Source organism: Coptis chinensis, chromosome 2 (assembly GCF_015680905.1).
Source record: "Coptis chinensis isolate HL-2020 chromosome 2, ASM1568090v1, whole genome shotgun sequence".
Classification (NCBI taxonomy): domain Eukaryota; kingdom Viridiplantae; phylum Streptophyta; class Magnoliopsida; order Ranunculales; family Ranunculaceae; genus Coptis; species Coptis chinensis.
The window spans coordinates 58,705,623-58,726,081 of record NC_141457.1 but is presented as its reverse complement, the minus strand read 5'-3'; the positions used below and the strand labels follow the sequence as shown (position 1 = coordinate 58,726,081).

Genomic DNA, 20,459 nt, shown 5'->3' with positions numbered 1-20,459 from the left:
AGGAGATGGGCAGTGACACAACATTTAGTATAAACAATCTTTTCATATCTTATCTTCTCTTTTAGTACTACTATTACTGCAGACTTCTCTTGTAGTACTAGTGTACTACTACTATACTAATACTTGTATGGCGGAAATAGTCGAGAAATCTTCTTCAGTGAGTTTCCAATCTCCCGTGGCGAAGATGGGGTCACAGAGAAGAAGGTGTTCAGATAGATTATGTTGTTTCTCTCTCTCTATGAATGAGAATACAATTCCAAGGGGACGATGAAGAATGTTCCACAAGGAGGTGAAAGAAGAGGAATTTTCATATGCAAATACAAATTGTCTTTCGTCAGACATTCTACGGTGTATTTGTTGCTCGTCTTGCTATAATGGTAAGTTGGATTTCTTTGTTGGTTTTTATGCACGTTTAGAAATTTTATCAGCAATGTGGTCATCAGTTGCACCGTCGCTTGTTATGTATTTTTAACCAAGTTAAGCTCTTTCATTCCTCTGAATGATCTGGTTCTGAAAGGTTTACCAATTCATATAAGTCTTAAATAAATTGCACTCGTCCCGTCTACTAGTAGTTCGAGATGCCAGATGTTTTGTTATTAAGAGAGAATATTCCGCTTCTAATTTTAATAACTGAGCCTGTGATATTTGTGATTCTACAAGTCTGTTGATGAGAAACCCATTATTCCTCTCTAAATTTTAATGCAGGTCATGCTTGCGATTTTAATTGGGATGCTAACCGTACTAACGTGGCACTTCACCAAATCCTATACAACGAAATCAATAAACACCTTAGTGTATGGCCTTCGTTACGAACTTCTACAGCGTCCCATATTGAGGATGTGGAATATATTGAACTCCACTGTGGAAATAACACAGGCTCAGTCAAGCTTTCTGAATTTGTTATCGACAAGATGATAGTCCATTGATGCAAGCAAAGACATCTTGAGGTGGATCTTGATCCATGATACATTTTACCAACTTCTTTCTTTCTTTTTCGCTCGTTTGTTTGTTCGTTTCATTAATTATTTTATTCTGTTTTTTGGCTAGAGTCTCATGAACACCTTTCTAAATCATGTATTCCTAGCATTCATTTATTGAAGAGAATTGTGGTATGTTCACATTTTGCGGTGTTATGAAGTGATGAGGAATGTGACATGGGCCCTCTTTTGCAAGTCGAAGGGCTCTCAATGCTATAACCATTAGATACAAAAATGGTGTTGTCCAAGCTTTCCATAGAGACCACAGGGAGTAACTATATCGTTCTACATCTACTCAACTTGTAAACTCTTCAAGATTATCGATCAAGGTTGGGGCCGACAACATCATAACTCTGCAGTTTGGTATCGTGGAATCACTTGATCCTATAACTGGTGAGACTAGAGGAAATCCCAAACCAATCCCACCAGATGATCTAATCAACATTGCAGGGAATATCGGAAGTACCGATGGTGCGGCTTCTTGGCATGTGAAAGTAAGCAAATTTACTGATTCGCCATCATTATCTGCGGCATTGCCTATCAAGGACTCTCCCAATGGAAGTATAGTAGCAGTTGTAGGTGTTACTACAAAGACTATATAGTGTAGGTCACCTGATGAAGGAACCGGTAGAATTCCACAAAGGGATATATGTACCGACTACTCAAGAGGGGAATGTAATGCGCCACTTCGACAAATGCTCCATTCTTGAGAAATTTGTCTAGCGGGCCTAAGCTTATGGCTGCTTGTAGATTCGGAAGATCGAATCATAAGGTTAGGAGCCAAATGGTTGGAGAAAGCTTTTGGGAATCATTCTAGCCTTAAACACGAGGTTCATGCAGAGAATGTCAGTGGGACATCAAAAATATTACATTGATTCATTCTTTCTAAATCTAAAGAGACTTCCTCCTCGGTGAGCTTCAACAACTTATTAGTTTATTCTTCGGTCTTGTAATTCTTGTTCCTCAAAGTGAGGAGAACTTGATAAGTGAAAAAGTACCAAAATGCATTGATTTTGATTTGTTTTTTTCTCCTTTCTATTTCTCAGTATGCGGTGGGGGTGAGTAGTAAGTGAAAATGTGATTTCGGTTTCAATACTATCGAATTTTTGCCATGGGGAACCTTATGAGAAGGTAAGGACAAATCAATATTTGACGAGATTGAAAACTTCTTTGGTTTTCCACAACTCCTAGTGTCATGCCTTCTTGCGTGGTTTTACCTATATAGATAAATTGGTTATTACTTCTTTATTATCCTTTTTGTTTTTCCCTGAAACCTTCATTTAAATCGAAGTTACTGTTTATTCAATCCTCTATTGAGATTGCAGCTATTATCGAGCCCCTATGGAGCCATTTTTGAAATATTTTATCATAGGGCTAAATTTTCAGGAGACGGACAAGATCGCGGTGAGTCCGATTTATTCTTTCGGGGCTCATGATCACTTAGATATACAACATTTCAGCTTCCATTACAATGCTGCCACGAAATAGCAAAAACTCTGATCCAAATTCATTGTACTTGCATGTAATTGGGTTTTGCATTCACTAACTATGCCAACGTTTAAGATATTCTTAGGGTCCTATCAAAGTCACTTGGTTGATTAGAGGCATTGGCGGATTTGCGGCTTCAATAGGATTTTATGTATGGGGATGGAAACTAACTCGGTGCCTAGGCGGAAGCTTACTTATATGAGCAATTCTAGAGGATTGGCCTCACAATTGTGTAATCTTGTGGGCAACTATGATCATGATGACTAGGTTGAAACTTCCAAAGGCCAAGTTGCCATGTTTTCGTTGGTTCCTTGATAGGCATAGGCATTGGGACGATCCTTGGGTGAGTTTTACAAATATAATTACACGTAAATGACTGCTCTTAAAGACCTCTAATACATTATTTTCTTAAGCATTCTATGGTTTTATTTTGGCGTAACGTGAACTGGAAGCTCTTCATCAAATTCTTATTTGGATGGGTGTTCACCATAGTATTTTGCAGTGTGGGTTGCTTGTGGAATCTACTCCTTCACAATATTCTCCCCCCGCCTCGTAGTCCCCCGATTTTTCCTTTGCCACATCGATATGGACATAACATTCAATTTACTTTACATTAATTTGTTTTGTTTCTCGAATCTTTGCTTATACTTAGGACGTTATACTACTTTGGTTGTTGAATTGGTCTTAGAATCAATCTGTTGTGAGAAGCTCATTGATTGATTGGTTAGCTTTAATAGAAATGCCAGATTAGTAGATTACTGATGCAATGTACTTGCAGATCTTAATTACACGCATGCCTGTGGTATTGTTAGTGGGTTGTAAAAGTACTAAAAAAAGCTGCAATGGTTTGTTAGTAGGAGCTGAGTAACTTCTTGATGGGAACCTTTAACTGTTGTTATTAGGCTGAGATGCTGAGTAGGCTATAAAATTGTTACTATTCCATTTGATGATGGATGAGGACTGGGCTTTGTCTATTACTACACACTTCAAAAGGCACAAGTATCTGTTTATTACTGATGCTATTAATGCTACAGAACTGTAGGGGCATTTTTTGGCCCTGATTCGGCATTTTTTTTTAAAAAATGAAAAACAAAAAACGACACTTGTCAAGTGTTGTAGAAAAAAAAAGACTGCAAAAAAAACGGGTCACCATACGACACCCAAAAGTGTCTTTTTTTTTAAAAAATGACACCCAAAAGTGTCTTTTTTCAACAGATATGGTGTAGTGAAGATTCACACTGGCACCCAAATCTAATAAAGCTTGCTCCTCCAAAGAATCTCCAATTCTACATGTAACAGTTGGGCTTCCAGGATCTTTTAATTTCACAACCGCTAGATTCTGTAGGTACGATGAACATCTTTGAGCGATAAAAGCTTCTTTTTGAATGTTGGTTTTCTTCTTCACTAGATCTTTCACGAACTTGGCATACGAGGGAACTTGCTTGATGGCAGTCAAAAATGGGATATGAATATGCAAATTTTGAAATACATCGCAAATCTCCTTGTATTGGTCATCCTTCCTGGTATTCACTAGTTTCGAAGGAAATGGTGCTGGCGGATTTTTCAATATCGGTTCTCTTCTTTCGGCTTCGGTTGGCTTGGTAACAGATAGTGGAGTGACAGGTGGAGTTACTCGTGATGGCTTCTTCTTACTTACGTCCACAGTAGTTCCTTCAACTTCTTTTGCAACAGTTTCTTTAGCAGGTGGCACCATTGTCACCAAGTACGGCGTTTTTTTGAATAAAATGCGTTTAAAACCCGTTAAATTGCCAAGGCGTCTTGTATACGTTTTGAACCCGAGTTTTTCAAAATATCGCGTTTAAAACGTTTGAAACGCGATTTAAACGTAAAAACTGTATATATCGCGAGATTTTGAAAAGACCGCGTTTTAAACTTTCTTATCTGTGGTTTTGTGACTTTTGTCACTTTTGTTTAGAAAAAATACAAAAAAAAAACCCCCCGAGAAGGCGAGAAGGCGAGAACTTTACCCAAAAAAAAAACCCCGAGAAGAGCTCCTTCACCAGTTTCACCACCAGCACCAAGTCACCAACTCAAGGTTAGCTCTCTCTCTCTTGCTCCTTGGCGTCCTTGCTCACTGAAAATCTATACCGTGTCTTAATTTTTATTTTATTTTTTAAAAATCTTTTGGTAAGAACCGAGTATGAAAGCTCACTACATTCCTGATTTCCTGATGCTATATCGTGCTTCTTTTTCTTTTTCCTTTTTCATTTTTTTGGTATGAATTATGAAATGAGCAAGTAAGCTCACTAGATTCCTGATTCCATATCGTGACTTGGACGATCATGTTATCCGTAATTGAGGATCTACTTATTGAGACTGAAGCACTTCAATGGTTTTCGTTTACACAGAAAAAATGTGTTCACATGGTTTCTTCCTTCTCTGGAGTCATGGGGGCATGGGGTTGTGAGGAACTGAGGAGTCTGAAATACCTTGAGGGTTGAATTGTTGAAAGGGTGCGTACGACCTGTGAAGTTAGATCAACCTGCGAAAATGTATATCATGTTTTAAATTTTTAATATTAGCAACCACATATAAAGATCGATCTTTAGTAATCATACCAGTGTTTTTGTTAAATATTTTACACATGGAGTCATCAGTCTCCTCAGTTCCTAATCTCTATCTCTCATGAATTGCAATAATTGTTGTTGTTGTTATAGAACTACAGTTTCAAATTTGCAATCTTTTGATTCTTTTCTATGTATTTGTAGATATGCTAAGGGTTAGAGATCCATTATGGGAGTATGTTGAGTCAACAACACAAAAGAAGAACAAATGCAGATTTTGTCAAGTTGAGATATCTGGGGGAATAAGTAGGCTGAAGTATCACTGGGTGAAAATGATTGGGCATGATGTTAGTCCTTGCACTGCTGTGACTGATGAAGCGATGGAGTTGGCACTTAATGTCGTAACCGAAATAGAAGACAGGCCTCGTGTTAACAAGAAAGCTAAAGGGAGTAACTCCAAAGAAGGAAACACATCGTCAAGCTTCAATTTCGGATCTCAACAATCGGTTTATAGGGCATCAGGACAGTCAAGCACCGTTTCCCACCAACCGAAGGTTTTGGAACTACTGAAAAAGAAGGAAAAGGAGGTTGCTGATGCTATGGGAGTAAAATTTCTTGTTGCAAACAACCTTGCATTTAATATTTTAAGATCACACGAATTAAGAGAGTGGTGCCTAGCTATTGGGAAGTATGGTGAGGGGTATGTGCCTCCTGGAGTGAAACTGCGCGGACCAAGATTCTAGGTTCATTGAAGGATGAAGCAACAATGTATGTGAAAAGTGTCCAAGAGTCATGGGAAGATACGGGTTGCACATTGATGTCAGATGGTTGGACAGATGCTAGAAGAAGGCACCATGTTAACTTGTTAGCTAGTAGCCCAAGTGGAATCGTGTTCTTGAAGTCCGAGGTTGTCAAAGAAAAACAGACGGGAGAATATCTCGCTAACTTCATAATGAGCACCATGGAAGAAATTGGTTCACATAATGTGGTTCAAGTTGTTACAGATAACGCAAGCAATTATGGTTCAGCTGGGGCTATTATTCAATCTCGTTACCCGCATGTTTTCAAGACTTCATGTGCAGCACACTGCATAGACTTGATTTTAGAGGATATTGATAAGCTTCCTTCTGTAATGCCAATCATGAAAAGTGCAAGAGAACTTGTTACTTTCTTATATAGGTCACCTGCCATTTTGGAAACAATGAGAAAGTTTACAGACAATCGTGATTTGAAGAAGACGGGAGCAACTAGATTTGCTAGCCAATTTCTTTGCTTACAATCTGTATTGAAAGAAAAAGAACCTTTGAGATTCTTGGTAAGCTCAAATGATTGGCAAGCTCATAAGAGGACAAAAGAGGATGATGCTAAAGCACTTGTTGAGGTAATACAATCTGATGCCTTTTGGATTAAAGGCAACGAAGTGGTTGCAATTGTTGAGCCTATTGTGAAACTACTTAGGATGGTTGATGGAGATGAGTGTACATTGGGATACATATATGAGGGCGTTATTAGAGTCAAGGAGTCGATAAAGGTGATTCTCAATAATGATAAAGATAAGTATGACCCTTATTTGGCAATCATTGAAAGGAAACGAATTCAACGCCTTCATAGCCCCATTCATGCAGTGGCTGCGTATCTCAATCTTAAGTTTTACTATGAAAAGATTGTTAAGATGGACAGCAAAATTAGAGATGGTATGAGTAAGGTGAGACAAAAATTACTTACAAGTGAAGAGAGGAAAACCTTCACTGGAGAGATAAATTTTTATCATGCAAGACATTCAAAGATTTTCACCCCAATGGCAGTTGATGCTCTATCAAACACTCATCCTCGTACGTAAAATTATTTCATTATTAATTTGTTTCTTCTTAGTAACTATTAGATGTTGATTATATTTATCTATTTGATTGTTACATTAATATTTGTACATGCTTTCTAGGCTTATGGTGGGATATATATGGTGGTGATCTTCCGGTCACGCGTAAGATTGCTATGAGGCTTCTTAGTCAAACATGCAGTGCATCAGCTTGCGAGAGGAATTGAAGTCCCTTTAGTGCCGCACAAACCAAAAAGAGAATTAGATTGGAGCCAAAAAGATTGCATGACTTGGTTTATGTTAGGATGAATCTCCATATGCAGAAGACTAGTGCGAAAAAGACGGAAGATAATCTAAAACCGATTCAACTAGATGAGGTTATAGCTTTTCCAGATGACCCGACTCCTGTAGTTGGAAATGATGTGGAGAATATTGTTGATGGTAGTGATATATCTGATGATGAGGAAGATGTAGATGTCGAGGATGGTGGTAATGGTGGTAATGAGGCTCCTGTTGAAGCAGACACAAATAATGAAAATGCGGATGATGAAGAATTTCATCGTTTAATGAATCGTATTTGAATGAGATAGTTTTGCATTTGGCTGGTCTCTCCGTTTGTTTTGCTTGCTTTTCCTATGTCAGTATGACTGTATGAGATCATTTTTCTTGTTTTATGGTTGGGAAACTTATAAATTGTTTCTTCTATTTCTTATAATCGCAGTTTGTGGCTTTGTGCTGTTTTTTTATGATAATTGTTTTTCTATGGTTACCATTTGTGCTGCTGGGGCTCTACTCTGTCATTCTTTGTGGTATGTTGATTTTGGGGTGTTATTATTCCGCGAATTTGTTTTGGTAAATCAAGCTATGTTTTAAATTTTGGGGTGTTAATGTGTTATTAGCCCAACATATGCAGGGAGTTAGGGACTAGTTGTGTTAGAAATGTGCTGCCACTGATGTTGTTGTCAGGAAAAGAGGCATAAGACTTGCTTGTAGGTGTGTGGTCTGTGGCTCTGTGCAAAATCGGTGAGCCTCTTTGTTTCTTTTGGTTATTGTTGGCCAACTTTTTATATATATATAATATTCAGGAAAATTTCAACTGAGGCCCGATACAAAAGAAATGGTGATTTATGGTTCAATAGCAAAAACAGGGGAATAAGGTTGAAAGCTATTGTTTTCCATTTCGGCAGATTTTGAATGAAAAAATTGGGATATTGCCGTTGAAGAGTTCCAATGCTCTGTGAAATGTGAATACTGTTCAACACTAGTCGAACTAAAAAGTGATGCCGGAAACAAGAAAAGTTGTCATAGTATGGTCTGACTAGTGCTTGAGCTCGCACTGAACCGAGCCAACCTTCAATCCATCACTAAAAAGTTGAGCCCATACTGAACCTCTAGCTGAAGAAAGGAGTGAAGCCTGAAAACACCAAGGCTGTGTTTAGTACTTCAGTTTAAGAAATTACGATTCTAGAAAAGCCAACCACAACATCTAGATGGCACCCCGTGAGGGCGTAAACTTTTCAGAGAACATGCGGATTGCTATTGATAAACTGCAAATAATGCAGAAGAATCACATGCTTTGAACTTGCGACTTTGCAGTGGAGCTGATTTTTTCCATTGCTATCCCAGAAGCAACTAAAACTGGCTATACTCAATAATGCAAATGGAAAGAGGAAAAAACATAATTTATGTATACCTTCTACCATTACCTGTAGTATTTTTTTTGTTCATTATTTTTTCCACTCCTATATAAAATCAATCTCCTTACCTATAGTATTTTTTTTATCGTTTCTTACCGTTTCTTTTACGTTTTATACGTATTATACGTTTTAAACCCGTTTTATTGTTTTAAACCCGTTTTTTATGCCCTACGTCTTTTTACGCTTTTTTTTCCGTTTTTTTGCCGAGACGTTCTGTTTAAAACACGAACTAAGTATTTTTCAAGTACACCGTTTTAAACCCATACCGTACTTGGTGACAGTGGGTGACACAACACTAGATATATCTGGAATGTTAGAACTGGGTGGGATGGTAGGGACATAAGTTACCTTAGGCTCCGCAGAATCTTTTCCTAGTTCATAGACAATCTTGTTATCAACTTTCTAGCCTGACCTCAGAGTGGTGACAGCATTAACTTGTTCATGAGTAATCTCCAGGTTATCCACTTGCAGGACACCTCTTCCTTTCGGATTTGGCTCCAGCCGGCTTGGTAATGCTCCTTTCGATCTTTCCGTCAAGGCGGCAGCGATTTGCCTTATCTGGCCTTGAATGACACTAAAGTTACTCTCCAACTTCTGGGTTCTTTGATTTGTCTGTTTCAGCTCATTGACAATGGTGGTGATAGCTTCTTCCAGATGTGGGATAACTGTTTTGCTCGACTGAGGCGTAGGGGCAATATATCCACTCATAAGATCTGGTACTAACTCTCTGTTTGTGTTGGCCTGGTATTGCTGGTTCTGGTATGACTGTTAGTTTCTGTATGGTTGCTGGCGGTCTTGGAACTGATACTGGTTATTTTGAAACTGATTTGACTGATTTTGGAATCCTGGAGGAAAATTCCTCTGATTTGTATTTTGTGTCTTCCAATAATTTTGTCCCTGATTGAACTGGTTATTTCTTCCTAAAGAGTTAATACTACATGCCTCTACATTAGTATCCAGATAGTACAAACACTCTTTAGTGGTGTGGCCTTCATCAGAACATAGCTCACAAATGGCATAACAAGGCTTGGTTGGTTGAGGTTTAGCTTGGAAATTGTTTGGTTTTGGAGGATTCATAGAGAACTTATCAAACTTCTTGTTCAGAGTTTCAAGTCCTGTTGATAGGCTTGCCATAATTGATAGCATTGCTTGATTTGGGTCTTCTTAAATTTGGTTGCCAAATTGCTTCGGCACCCCCTCCACTCTAGCTACTTCCTCGTTGCTAGTACTCCATTGTTGAGTGTGGCTTCCTCTCCATCCAATGATGTAAACTTACCTTGATGCATTGACTGTATCATCTGCTTGTTCATAGTAGAAAGTCCTCTAAAGAAAAAATGAGCCAGTGTGCTCTTATTATAACCATGATGTGGACATGAGACTAGTAGATTATTGAATTTCTCCCAGCTTTGATGATATTCTTGATCACCTTCCCTTTGAAATTGCGATGGCTTGTCTGCATGGCATCCGCGCTTCCGGGGTGGGTAGAACTTGTTCATAAACTTTGTTCTCAACTTCTCCCGGTTGTTGATTGAATTGATCGGTTGTGCAGCTTAACCATTCGATGCTTTACCTTCGAGTGAGAGTGGAAAAAGAATTAACTTGATACTCTAATCCCTGATATTCTGGTTCTTGAAAGTTTTGAGGACTGATAGAAATTTGTTCATGTGAACATAAGGCTGAACATTGTCTAAACCATTGAACTTTGGAAGCATAGAGATTACTGATGCTCTAAGTTCAAACCGGTTAGCTTCGCCTCTGGAAAAACAATCTTTGCTTGGGTGGGTCTCCAATGATTGGTGAATAGAAATCACTCAGCTTCTTTCTCTATTGTGCTTGCATAGGTGGGATAGCTTCAGGATTATTGGTGTCCAAAACACCTCCCTCATTGCGTGCGGCCATTGTATCAATCTTGTCTAGTATTATTGTGAGTCAATTGTTAAACCTTGTCTACTGTTGTGTTCTTACTGGATGATGATATGGAGGACGGGGCATACACTAGAAAATGTTATGCGAAAATAACAAAAAACTATCCTACTATGCTTGAATAGTATGCAATTATTCTAAGTTATACTAAAATGTAAAGCTATTTTCCTTCAACTGGGTTGGGCTTTGCAGCTAGTATCTCGCCCGTTGTCTAAAGTTGTCTCTTCTAGGGTTATGGTGAATCACTTGGATTTCTTAAGTACCACTGCCCACAGACGATAGTCCGTTTGTCAAGATTCAGACAAGAAACACTAGAGTTTGATGTTTCGCTGTGTTGGCTTACAACTTCAATTGTTGAAAAGGTCCTAAATGCAATTATACTAGAAAGCAATAAAACTAAACTATGATGCAACTATACTAAGAAAACAATAAAAAGAATGAAGATTTGACTAACCTGGATGGTAGATCTTGTCTTCGAGATGTCCTTCAAGCTTCTTTCTTTTTTAAAAGGATAGATGATGCGGCTAAAATTACCTCAAGATCCAAAATTATAATATTGAAAGAAAACATTAAACATAAACAACTTAAAACGGCAGCAGCGCCATTTGACCTTGCCTCTTTTTTGTGTATGTAGATGGTGTATAGTCGTTGAACAAAACAGAAGCGTATCAAAACCTAATTATCCCTTAATAAGTAAAGGATGAGTAGGGTATCGTTCCACTTTTAAGTGTATGTTTATATGAAGGACAGGTCTGGAAAGGGGGTTTAAGGGATTAAAAACTATGATTGTAGAGATTTTAGATTCTAATGCTAAACTAAACTAAATTAACTAAACTATTGAGAATTTATAAGAGAGAGAATTCATGATATTAGAATTCACCAATACTTTTAATCTATGACCTTCTGCTTCATGGTTGTTCTTACAAGTAGACTACAATTAGGCAATCGAGCGAGTGTCGATGCCCTCTTGGACGAAACATCGTTAACAATTAACTCTACTTAAGGTTGTTCCTATGTTTATGCTATTAATATCTTCTTTCCTTTTATGTAACCTCGGGCAGCCATTCAATATATTACCGAGAGCAACATGGCGGCCATTCAATGAATCACCACTTAAGGCAAACACAAAGAATACTTCGCCTAGGCAGCCACTCCCTGAGCTACCCCTTCTTAGGCAACACAAAGAATACTTCCCTAACTCTAAAGAACTATACTACTAGAAGAAAAGTAAAGGACACTAGCATGATATTAATATTGCAAAACATAAACCCTATTCTATACTTCCATCCCCTGGTGTGGGCAATGGAACTAATAACTAAAAACATAAAGAACTAACCTGATTGAAGAACACCATGAACCAGAAGAATCATTAAACCTTAAGCACTGGCTTCATCTCCTTCCTTGAAGGAGAATATTAGCCTTCTATAAAGAAGGAAGAACAAGAAGAACGAGAAGAAGAAGAGTCGAAGAACATAAGACTAGAAAGACTAATTTATTAAGACTCAGCTAGTTAAAACCAATCTTTTATTATTAATCTCTCTCTGCCTCAAGTTCTGGAGACAAGAGTATAAGTGAATTGGCCAATTACATGAGGCACTTAGGTCCTCTATTTATAGAGGTTACAATGAGCTCTAGAAGCATTCCAAACCGTCGTTTGTTTCCTAATACAAATAGACTTCTTTCAGAGTCCAACTTCGTCTCTAAAACTGAGAAGAAATTGGCTACAGTGTCGATCCATGTGTCTGGACGCACTATTCATGCGTCTCAAACGCAATCAATGCGTCTGGACGCTCGATCCATGCGTCCCAGACGCATTAGCCGATTTTGTCTCTTCTGCTCTATCCTTCTATCCTCTTTTGTGGGCTTTGGTCTTGGGCTTCCAAATAGGCTTTAAAATAGGTCCAAGTCGCATCTTTAATAGCTCCAATTCCTTGGCCTTCTCCATGATTGTCCACGGGCTTCCCATGTGATCCTTAATGCTTCGAATTGCTCCGTTTTACCCCTTTTTCTCTAATATTCTACAAAACTCTCTTTTTCACCTGTAGAATCTTAAAACATAACTTACAAACACTATTAGTCCACTAAGATGGCTAAACAAGAGGCATAATCGAGGGTTAAATAGCACATTTTGAGCACTTATCAACATGCAGGCTAACCAACAGCTTTTACATTCCATTACTCATTCTAACCAACAGGTTTTATAATCCATTAATCATTCCATCCAACAGTTAGCCCAAGAGAAAGCCCCTCCAAAAGGTGTGTTTCTAGGTCAAGCCATACCTAATCTTAAAATGTCAAACACAGCCTTTGAAGTAAACAATAATCCTAGTATTGAAATTATAAACATAAGTGAGTTAAATGTCATTACCACTCTCCGTTCTGGCAGAGTGGTTGATAATGTCGTAACTATGCCTGTTGTTACCCCACCTGTGGTCATTGCACCTGATATTTTACTAGATACTGATGTAGTAACTGACGATCCTACTCCTATAGAGGTACCAGTTAAACCTTAACCCAAGAGAAAAGCAGCCAAGGTTAAAACTTCTATTGATCCATATGCTAAATATAGAGAGAATCCACCGTTTCCCCACCAGAGATTAGCCATGTTACACAAGGATACAAACTTTGATGAGATTAGAGAAGTTTTTAAAAATCTAACGATAAACCTACATTTTCTTGATGCTATTAAAAAATTACCACAACATGCTAAGTTTCTAAAAGAGTTGTGCACTGCTAGGAAGAAGACCAATATACCAAGAGACGCCTTTTTAACTGAACAGTTCCCAACTCTATCTGAAAATAATGGAATCGTTAAGTACAAGGACCCTAGTCGTCCTACTGTACAATGCACCTTGGGAGATAATCACACGACAACTACTCTATTAGACCTGGGGGCAAGTGCTAACTTACTCTCTTATTATTTATATAAACAAATAGATTTAAAAGAGATGCAACCAACTAAAATGACGTTGCAATTAGCTAATCGTTCTATTAAGTATCCTAAAGGTGTGGTTGAAAACGTACTGGTTAAAGTTCAAAATTTATACTACCCAGCCAACTTCGTTATCCTAGACACTAAAGTCGTTAACGACTCTGTTCCCATCATTTTAAGGCGTCCTTTCTTGGCAACTGCCAATGCGCTCCTAAATTGCCGCGATGGTTCGATGTCCATGTCCTTTGGTCATCTTTCTGTTAAGGTAAATGTGTTCAAAATGATGAAATAGTTACCGAAATCGTCTATAAATGGGGAAGTTAGCATGATCGAGAGTTTAGCTCAAGATTATTTCAAAAACACGTTTCCTAATAACCAGATGCACAAATTCCTTTCTTTTGAAAGTTCCAACTTCGACGATGACTCCCTAGAAGTAGATGAAATCAAGGAAGATTTCCTTTACCTCTTTTGCAACTCTTCTTTGCCACCTCGCGAGTCCCCTCCTATTGATATCCATTCTTCCCTTGACGCCATGACAGAAGAAGAATTTTTCACCCACTATCCCAGTGATTCTTCTAACCCACCTATTAAAGAATGTCTTGCATATCTAATAGCTTCTGATAATCTAGACCTAAGAGCTCTAACTGAGCACCATTCACCCACCTCACATCGTACTACCACTCATTCACCTTCCATCAATGTTCTTCACCCTCCACCTTTTCAAAGGAACCTTGAGGTTATCCTTAACCCTCTTGTTTCTCCTATGCTTCATGATTTTCTAAACTCTCTTAGTAAGGAAATACTACCTAAAGAGCCACCTAATACTTTCATTTTCAATTACATAATTATACCAACCAACGTTACCAATGAGTTTTGTGATAAACCCACACTCTCATTTCTTCCATTCCTTAATTCTAAAATTCATCCATATCCACCATATCTTCCACTACCATCCATTTTCTCACAATCATTTATTGGGCCACCCTTTCGTTGGAGAAAAAAGAAGACTTTGCATGCTAGGTTAGGTTTTAGAAACATCAGTTTTCACTCTCATTCTGCTAGGCCACATCATGGGAACTCATGGTGCTTGATTGTGTTTGGATGTATTTTCTGTGATACTTAGTTATGGAAAGATCCACAACTATTTCGATTGTTGATATATGGTAAACTGCATATTATGTATATATATCTATTTATTAGTTAAAGTCTCGAGTATCTGACTATAAAAGACTCATTTTATTATTCGGTGTACTCCATTCCACTCTTATATTTTGGTAGTACACCATTAAGGTAACCGGGCCCTCCCTTTGAAGTGTGTGGCTGTAAGTACCGGATCCTAAGTTCACGTTTAACATAATTCACGCTTTCTACTCTTGCATGTTTTCTCGGTTTTTGAGTCATGTTTCTCTATGGAGTGTTTATGTTTTTATTGCTTTATTGTTTTCCTTTTATTAAACTTATTCATAAATTATTAAAACCATAAAAATAGTAATCTAGCAAGTCTCAGGAATTTGACTTTACAAGACCCACGTGTTTAAACAAATTTTCTAAACCATGTTTTCAAAATTTGTTTGGGGGTGGGGTGTTGGTCTTTCTATTCTTGTTCACTCAACTTCCTATTCTTGTTGATTATGCCGTTAGTCGTATTTTGATTCAGGTTGACACTATCTATGAATTTAGATTCTTTTTACTCACATAACTTATATTATGCACACACTTTAAGGCATTTTCTATTTTCTTATGTGTCAGCCACGGTTAGATTTAAGTTTTTTATAGATCATTGGATTATACTCTCTTTGATGATCATTTTCATAGCTCATTCGCAAAAATCGGACCGTTAACGAATCGGGTATTTCAGTTTTAAGATATACAAGGCATGGGACAGGATGGGTATTATCTGATTTGTTTTGGGCTTGGGCCCGAAAACTAAAAAAACCTACGCAGTCATGTGCCTCGCACGTGACCCCCTTTTAAAACCCAAATCCCGTTTTCTTCTCTCTTCTCCGCCTCCACATCACTTGACCCTCACCGACATTTAACCACCTTGTGCGCGCACGCCCTCTGACAACGCATATTAAAAGCGCCCTCGCAGCCTTACCTTTACACAGCTACCCCCCAAATTTGAACTGAGTCATTCTCATTCATAACCCAACTTCTCCATCACCAAAAAATTTAATTCCAGTCGTCATGAATCCTCGAACCCCAAAAATCCTTCCAGAACAAATTTTCACTAGTGCTCAGTTTACACCTTTTTTTTATGCAGAAATGCATGTTAGGAAGTGGGATAGTTTGTGGTACTCAACTGATGATTTTTATTATCCGGATTTGGTTTTGTCTTTTTACAAGAACAGGAAAGTTGAGGGTGATAGGGTTTTTGTGGATTTGGATGATGGTCCGAGGGAATTAACTAAAGCGAGGTTGGCTGAGATTATTGGCATTGAGGAGAGAAAGGTTGTCCTCACGATGCAACAATCTCAGTTTGGGGGTATAACACCACTGATGACGGAGACAGTCTTGGAAGGACGATACAATGTGAGTTCGCATTGTGTTCGTCAGAAGTCTTTGAAGAGGAACCAGCTAGCCATGGCTCAGTGGGTCAGCAGGAACGTCATTGCCACCACGAAAGTCAGTGACATCAGTTCGAATTGTTTGCACGTTCTATGGACTCTGCAGACCCGAAGGTATGGGTTTTGTTTGCTTGAGTTTATAATTAATGAGATTATTGGAATTTGTGGTACTACCGCCGCTTTCCCCGTTTTGATAACGAAGGTAATGTTGTTGTGGGGATGTGTGTCGAGTTCGGATAAGGTTATGTTGAAGGTGCATGAGAATGCATGGATTTATAGAGAGTGTGTTCAGAAAGATTGGAATGTGCTTGAAGTGTTGGCTGCTGAAATGGAGTCGGAGGAGGACGACGATGCTGCCTGTTTTGATGCAGGAGCTTTGGAGTCAGCTACTACTAATAGAGCCCATTTTTCCTTACTTTATCGGGGCCTGCGAACTCTCCATACTCAGTATGAGACAATTCGAACAGGCCAGTGTTCTCTTGATGACCTCTGTGAATCCATTCAGACTCAGCAAGGCACACTTATCAGTAACCAAGCCAAACTTCAGGAGTCTATTCCGTTGCTCAATGATAGTAACCAGGATATCCAGGATAACATGGAGTCTCTCTCTGTATAATAAGGAGCGTTAGGAAGCCATGGATGTGTTACTGGAGCAACAGCGAAAGTTTCAAGTTGAAGTTTTACGTCGCCTGCCCCCGCACGAGGGCTCTTCTTCTGACGAATCTGGGAGGCATGAGCGTTGTCGACGAAGGACGGCTGATTCTGGCCCATCTTCGTCTCGTGGCTAGTGTTATTGTATTATTGTTGTGTTAAGTTATTTTTCCCTGTTTTTAGTAGATTTTGATTCCGACTTGTTTAGTTAAGTAGTTAATATTTTAATCCTGTATTTGTTAGTTTTTAATTTGAAGTTATAGTAATTTCCAGCATATGCTATGTTTTGTATCATGAATCCCACCCTTCCAATTTGTTTGTGGGTGGACTTATTTATTTTAGCAATGCCTCTAATCATATCCATGTTTTTTTATATATTATTGCATGCTTGATAATGATTGGATTCTGTGTGAATGTTGCTAATTTGGTGTAACTAGAATTAGTTTGTGTTGTTTGGTGCAACCTCAAGGAGTAGTGATTAGATGATTGCTATTTTAATTTCAGCCAAAAAGCTATTGGTTTGGTTTTGGAGTATGCATCTGGTTTGTTTCTATTTTGGATTTAGAAATTTTCTTTTTCCATCTTGTTGCCTAACTATTTGGGCAACTTGTAGAACTTAGAAACTAGTTCTTTATAAATACAGGGTTCACTCTAAACTTAAAACCTCACCTCTCACTTTGCACATCTCACTTTTATCTTCACTTCACTTTAGAGCACTTCTGGTACACGGAGCGCTCCTGCGCCCTTACACAGGCAATCTTAAGCGCGCCCACCCCAAAAACACTAGAACTCTCGTCAAGCAAGAGCACGACTGCGCCCTTCTATAGGAAAGTTTAAGCGCGCCTGTGCTAAAAACACCATAACTCTTGTCAAGGAAGAGCGCACCTGCGCCCTTACACAGGCAATCTTAAGTGCGCCCGCGCCTTAACCTCCGCAGTCACTTCCAGTTCTGATTTTTTGTGGGTTCTTCCGAGGTTGTTTCGAGCAGTTCTAGAGTGTGTTTGTTTGATATGAAGTATCCTAGAATCATTCTAGAGCAGTCCTTCGAAGACTTGTTCGCAAGCGACACCTACGGGTCCTGGTTCTGCGACTTGATCATAACGGCGGGATGGCAACCTCTAATGGTAAGCTCTAATGAACTTTATTCTCCTGCGCTTACTTCTTATTTCTATGACCATTGTAAGTTTTTCTATCGCATGGATGGAGAATAAGTGTTCTCCGTCACCATTAAGGATGAAACAATGGATATAACCAAGTTCGTATTGGCGTTTGTTGTTGGGTTTTCTATGCCTGCTGAGATTCAAGACTCATGGGGCTATTTGGTTGATAATTTCTATGCCTACAACTATGAGTTTTTACATGAGACCTATGAGGCAGGAATTGTCCGTGTAGAGGACCAAGGGCAATATAACGTATCCCTTGGTAGCTTGTCCCTTAATGTGGGCACGGTGATGTTTTTTATCATGCTAAACATATTACGGGAATGGCATTTTTCTTCTGCGAATGACACCACTTGTGACGTTTTCCTTGCTCTAGCTAAGGGACGTATGCTCTATGACCTTCCCAAGACCTTAGTGTCTAGTTTAGCCCGAGCCCATAGTATGAGGCATAAGTATCTTCTTATGCCTGTCTTAGTTTGTCGTATCATGCTATGTTTCTTTCTTGCATTTTGTGCCCGTTTCACGAATTAGATTGGGGTTGACATTGTGAGACCCACCAACTGCATTATTCGCTCTTTTCGTGCAATGACTTGGCCGGGGTGGAGGCTACAACCTAATTAGGTTGCCCCTTACACCCCATCCGACCAAGTGGCGCTTAACCGGTTAGCAATTGTAGATGATAAATGGCATGAGGCCTGGCAAATTATCATGGTGTGGCAGGATGCCAAGGAACCTCAATTCTTTATTGAGGAGGACAACGTGTAAATGCTGGATATGAGGTAATTTTTAATTTTTGTTCGTGTTTGCTTATCTCCCAAGCAATTTATTTCTTGTTAACCCCATAATGGGTGGAACTCATATAAAGTTGCGACTGTTTTTTATTTATCTATATTAGTATGTTTTAAATTTGTTTTGCAGGTGTTCTTCAAGTTTCACGCGTTTCCATGGTATTTCCTACCATTCTTATTTTAATACTTTGAGGACAAAGCATGTTCTTGTTTGGGGGTGGCATAGAAACATGCATAATTTAAGGTACCTATTAGGATAATACATGTATAATATGCACTTGTTTTATAGTAAAAAAAATTCAAAAATATAAATAAAAAGTTTGTGCTATACAATTAGGAATATTGGTATTGTTTCTTTCTCTATGATGATAATAGTCTAGATATTTCACATTAGCTCTTATATTAGAATAGTTTTTAGAAATTTAGGTTAATATGTAAGTAATAATCATTGCATCTTTCTATAAATATATTGCATTAGTATCTATGATTGTTTGGCAGTAAGTTTCTGAAATCTAGGCTAGAGTACTTATTCTACAAATCTAGTGAGAATATAGCTTAAAGCCTTATATGAGTGAAATATTTGAGAAATGACACAATGGAGAAGTAAATTCTGAATAGAGAAGTCACACGTCCACTTGCTTGATCACTATACCATATCCTAAGCGAGAATTTAGGCCCTCTTTGGATCGATATAGCCAGAAATTCAAACCTATATGAAATAATTTTCTGCTAGTCGCCCCTCTGAGCCTTTCTTTAGCCTTTCATAAACCGCAAATTCTTTATCCTTTTACAAAACAAAATAAAAATAAAAATCAGCCTACCCATCTTTGAATGAGTCTGAGAATAGAGATGAAATGAAGAATAGGAAAGAGAAAGATCTGTGAAACCAAGAATTTGTTAGTTGCTTCAAATAAGAAAAGAAAGTTTTCATCCAAATAAAAGAAAAATAAAAGAAATTAAAATGTTAGAACTCCAAAAACAGAATCAAAGGAGTCAAAAGCCAAAAGAAAAAGGAAAAAATGGCTAAGGATGGAAACAAAGTGTAGAAGCAAAGTAAGAACAAGGTTTTCTCTAGTTACATAATATGAAGACTCTATTATCTCAGACTAGTCCTTTTTGAATATCCATTTCCTTCATTCTTAAACCATCACCTAATCCCCGCAACACCTAATAAAGAGCTCTAGCTCAATTTGGAATAGGTTAGTATGATAGTAAGTGGCAGATGTATTTGATCGACTTCGGCTTCCTTGTGTGTCATGGAGATTGTAAGGTAAAGTGTGCCCACTGCGCACTGGAGTGAGTGAAACTTGAGTGAAAAAATCAGAGTGGTTTTTGTTTTGACATATATGTGATGACCTACTTAAGGACGTTATTCCAAAGTTTCAGAAACAGACCTGCTATTGCATTTCATAGCATAGTTAATTATATATATGTTTATTCGTAGATGATTGATTATTATGCACGTATTAGCTTAGATTTTAACTTGATTATTCTGTATTCATTGCTAGTGAAATGTATAGATATCTGAGAATAAAGTAGGAAACAGTAATTTTATTTCTTAGTCGTTGTAATATAAATGAAGTTTGTGAGTACCTTCTCTGGAAAACTCTCACGAGGCTATAACTCGTCCACTAGGGAATTCCTAATGGTTTAAGGCCTTATTGCATATGGTCAATGCAATCACACTCGGCAAAAAGAGATTAGTTAGAACTCCATTTTTAGTCACTTATATTAATTTCTCATATTTGCTTGAGGACAAGCAAAATGCTGTTTGGGGGTGGTTTGATAAGAGCTCAAAACTGTAGTTTTAACCCTTTAATATCATTATATTTAGACCAATTATGTGTATAATAAATATGAGTTAGTACTATTTACGTGCGTTTATATATTTTAGGCATTGGAGTCAAATATGTGAAGAAACATGTCACTCTTGCG

General features: G+C 38.1%; 1 protein-coding gene across 1 annotated transcript; it reads left to right on the top strand.

The window, feature by feature from the left end:
* The first annotated feature begins 4,424 nt into the window (after positions 1-4,424).
* LOC147516848 (uncharacterized) lies at positions 4,425-7,699 on the top strand. Its single transcript, XM_086589327.1, has 3 exons — positions 4,425-4,521; positions 5,195-6,822; positions 6,930-7,699. Exons 2-3 carry the CDS (start codon positions 5,757-5,759, stop codon positions 7,031-7,033), a joined length of 1,170 nt encoding a protein of 389 aa, XP_086445453.1. The 5' UTR covers positions 4,425-4,521; positions 5,195-5,756; the 3' UTR covers positions 7,034-7,699.
* The last annotated feature ends 12,760 nt before the right edge of the window (positions 7,700-20,459 follow it).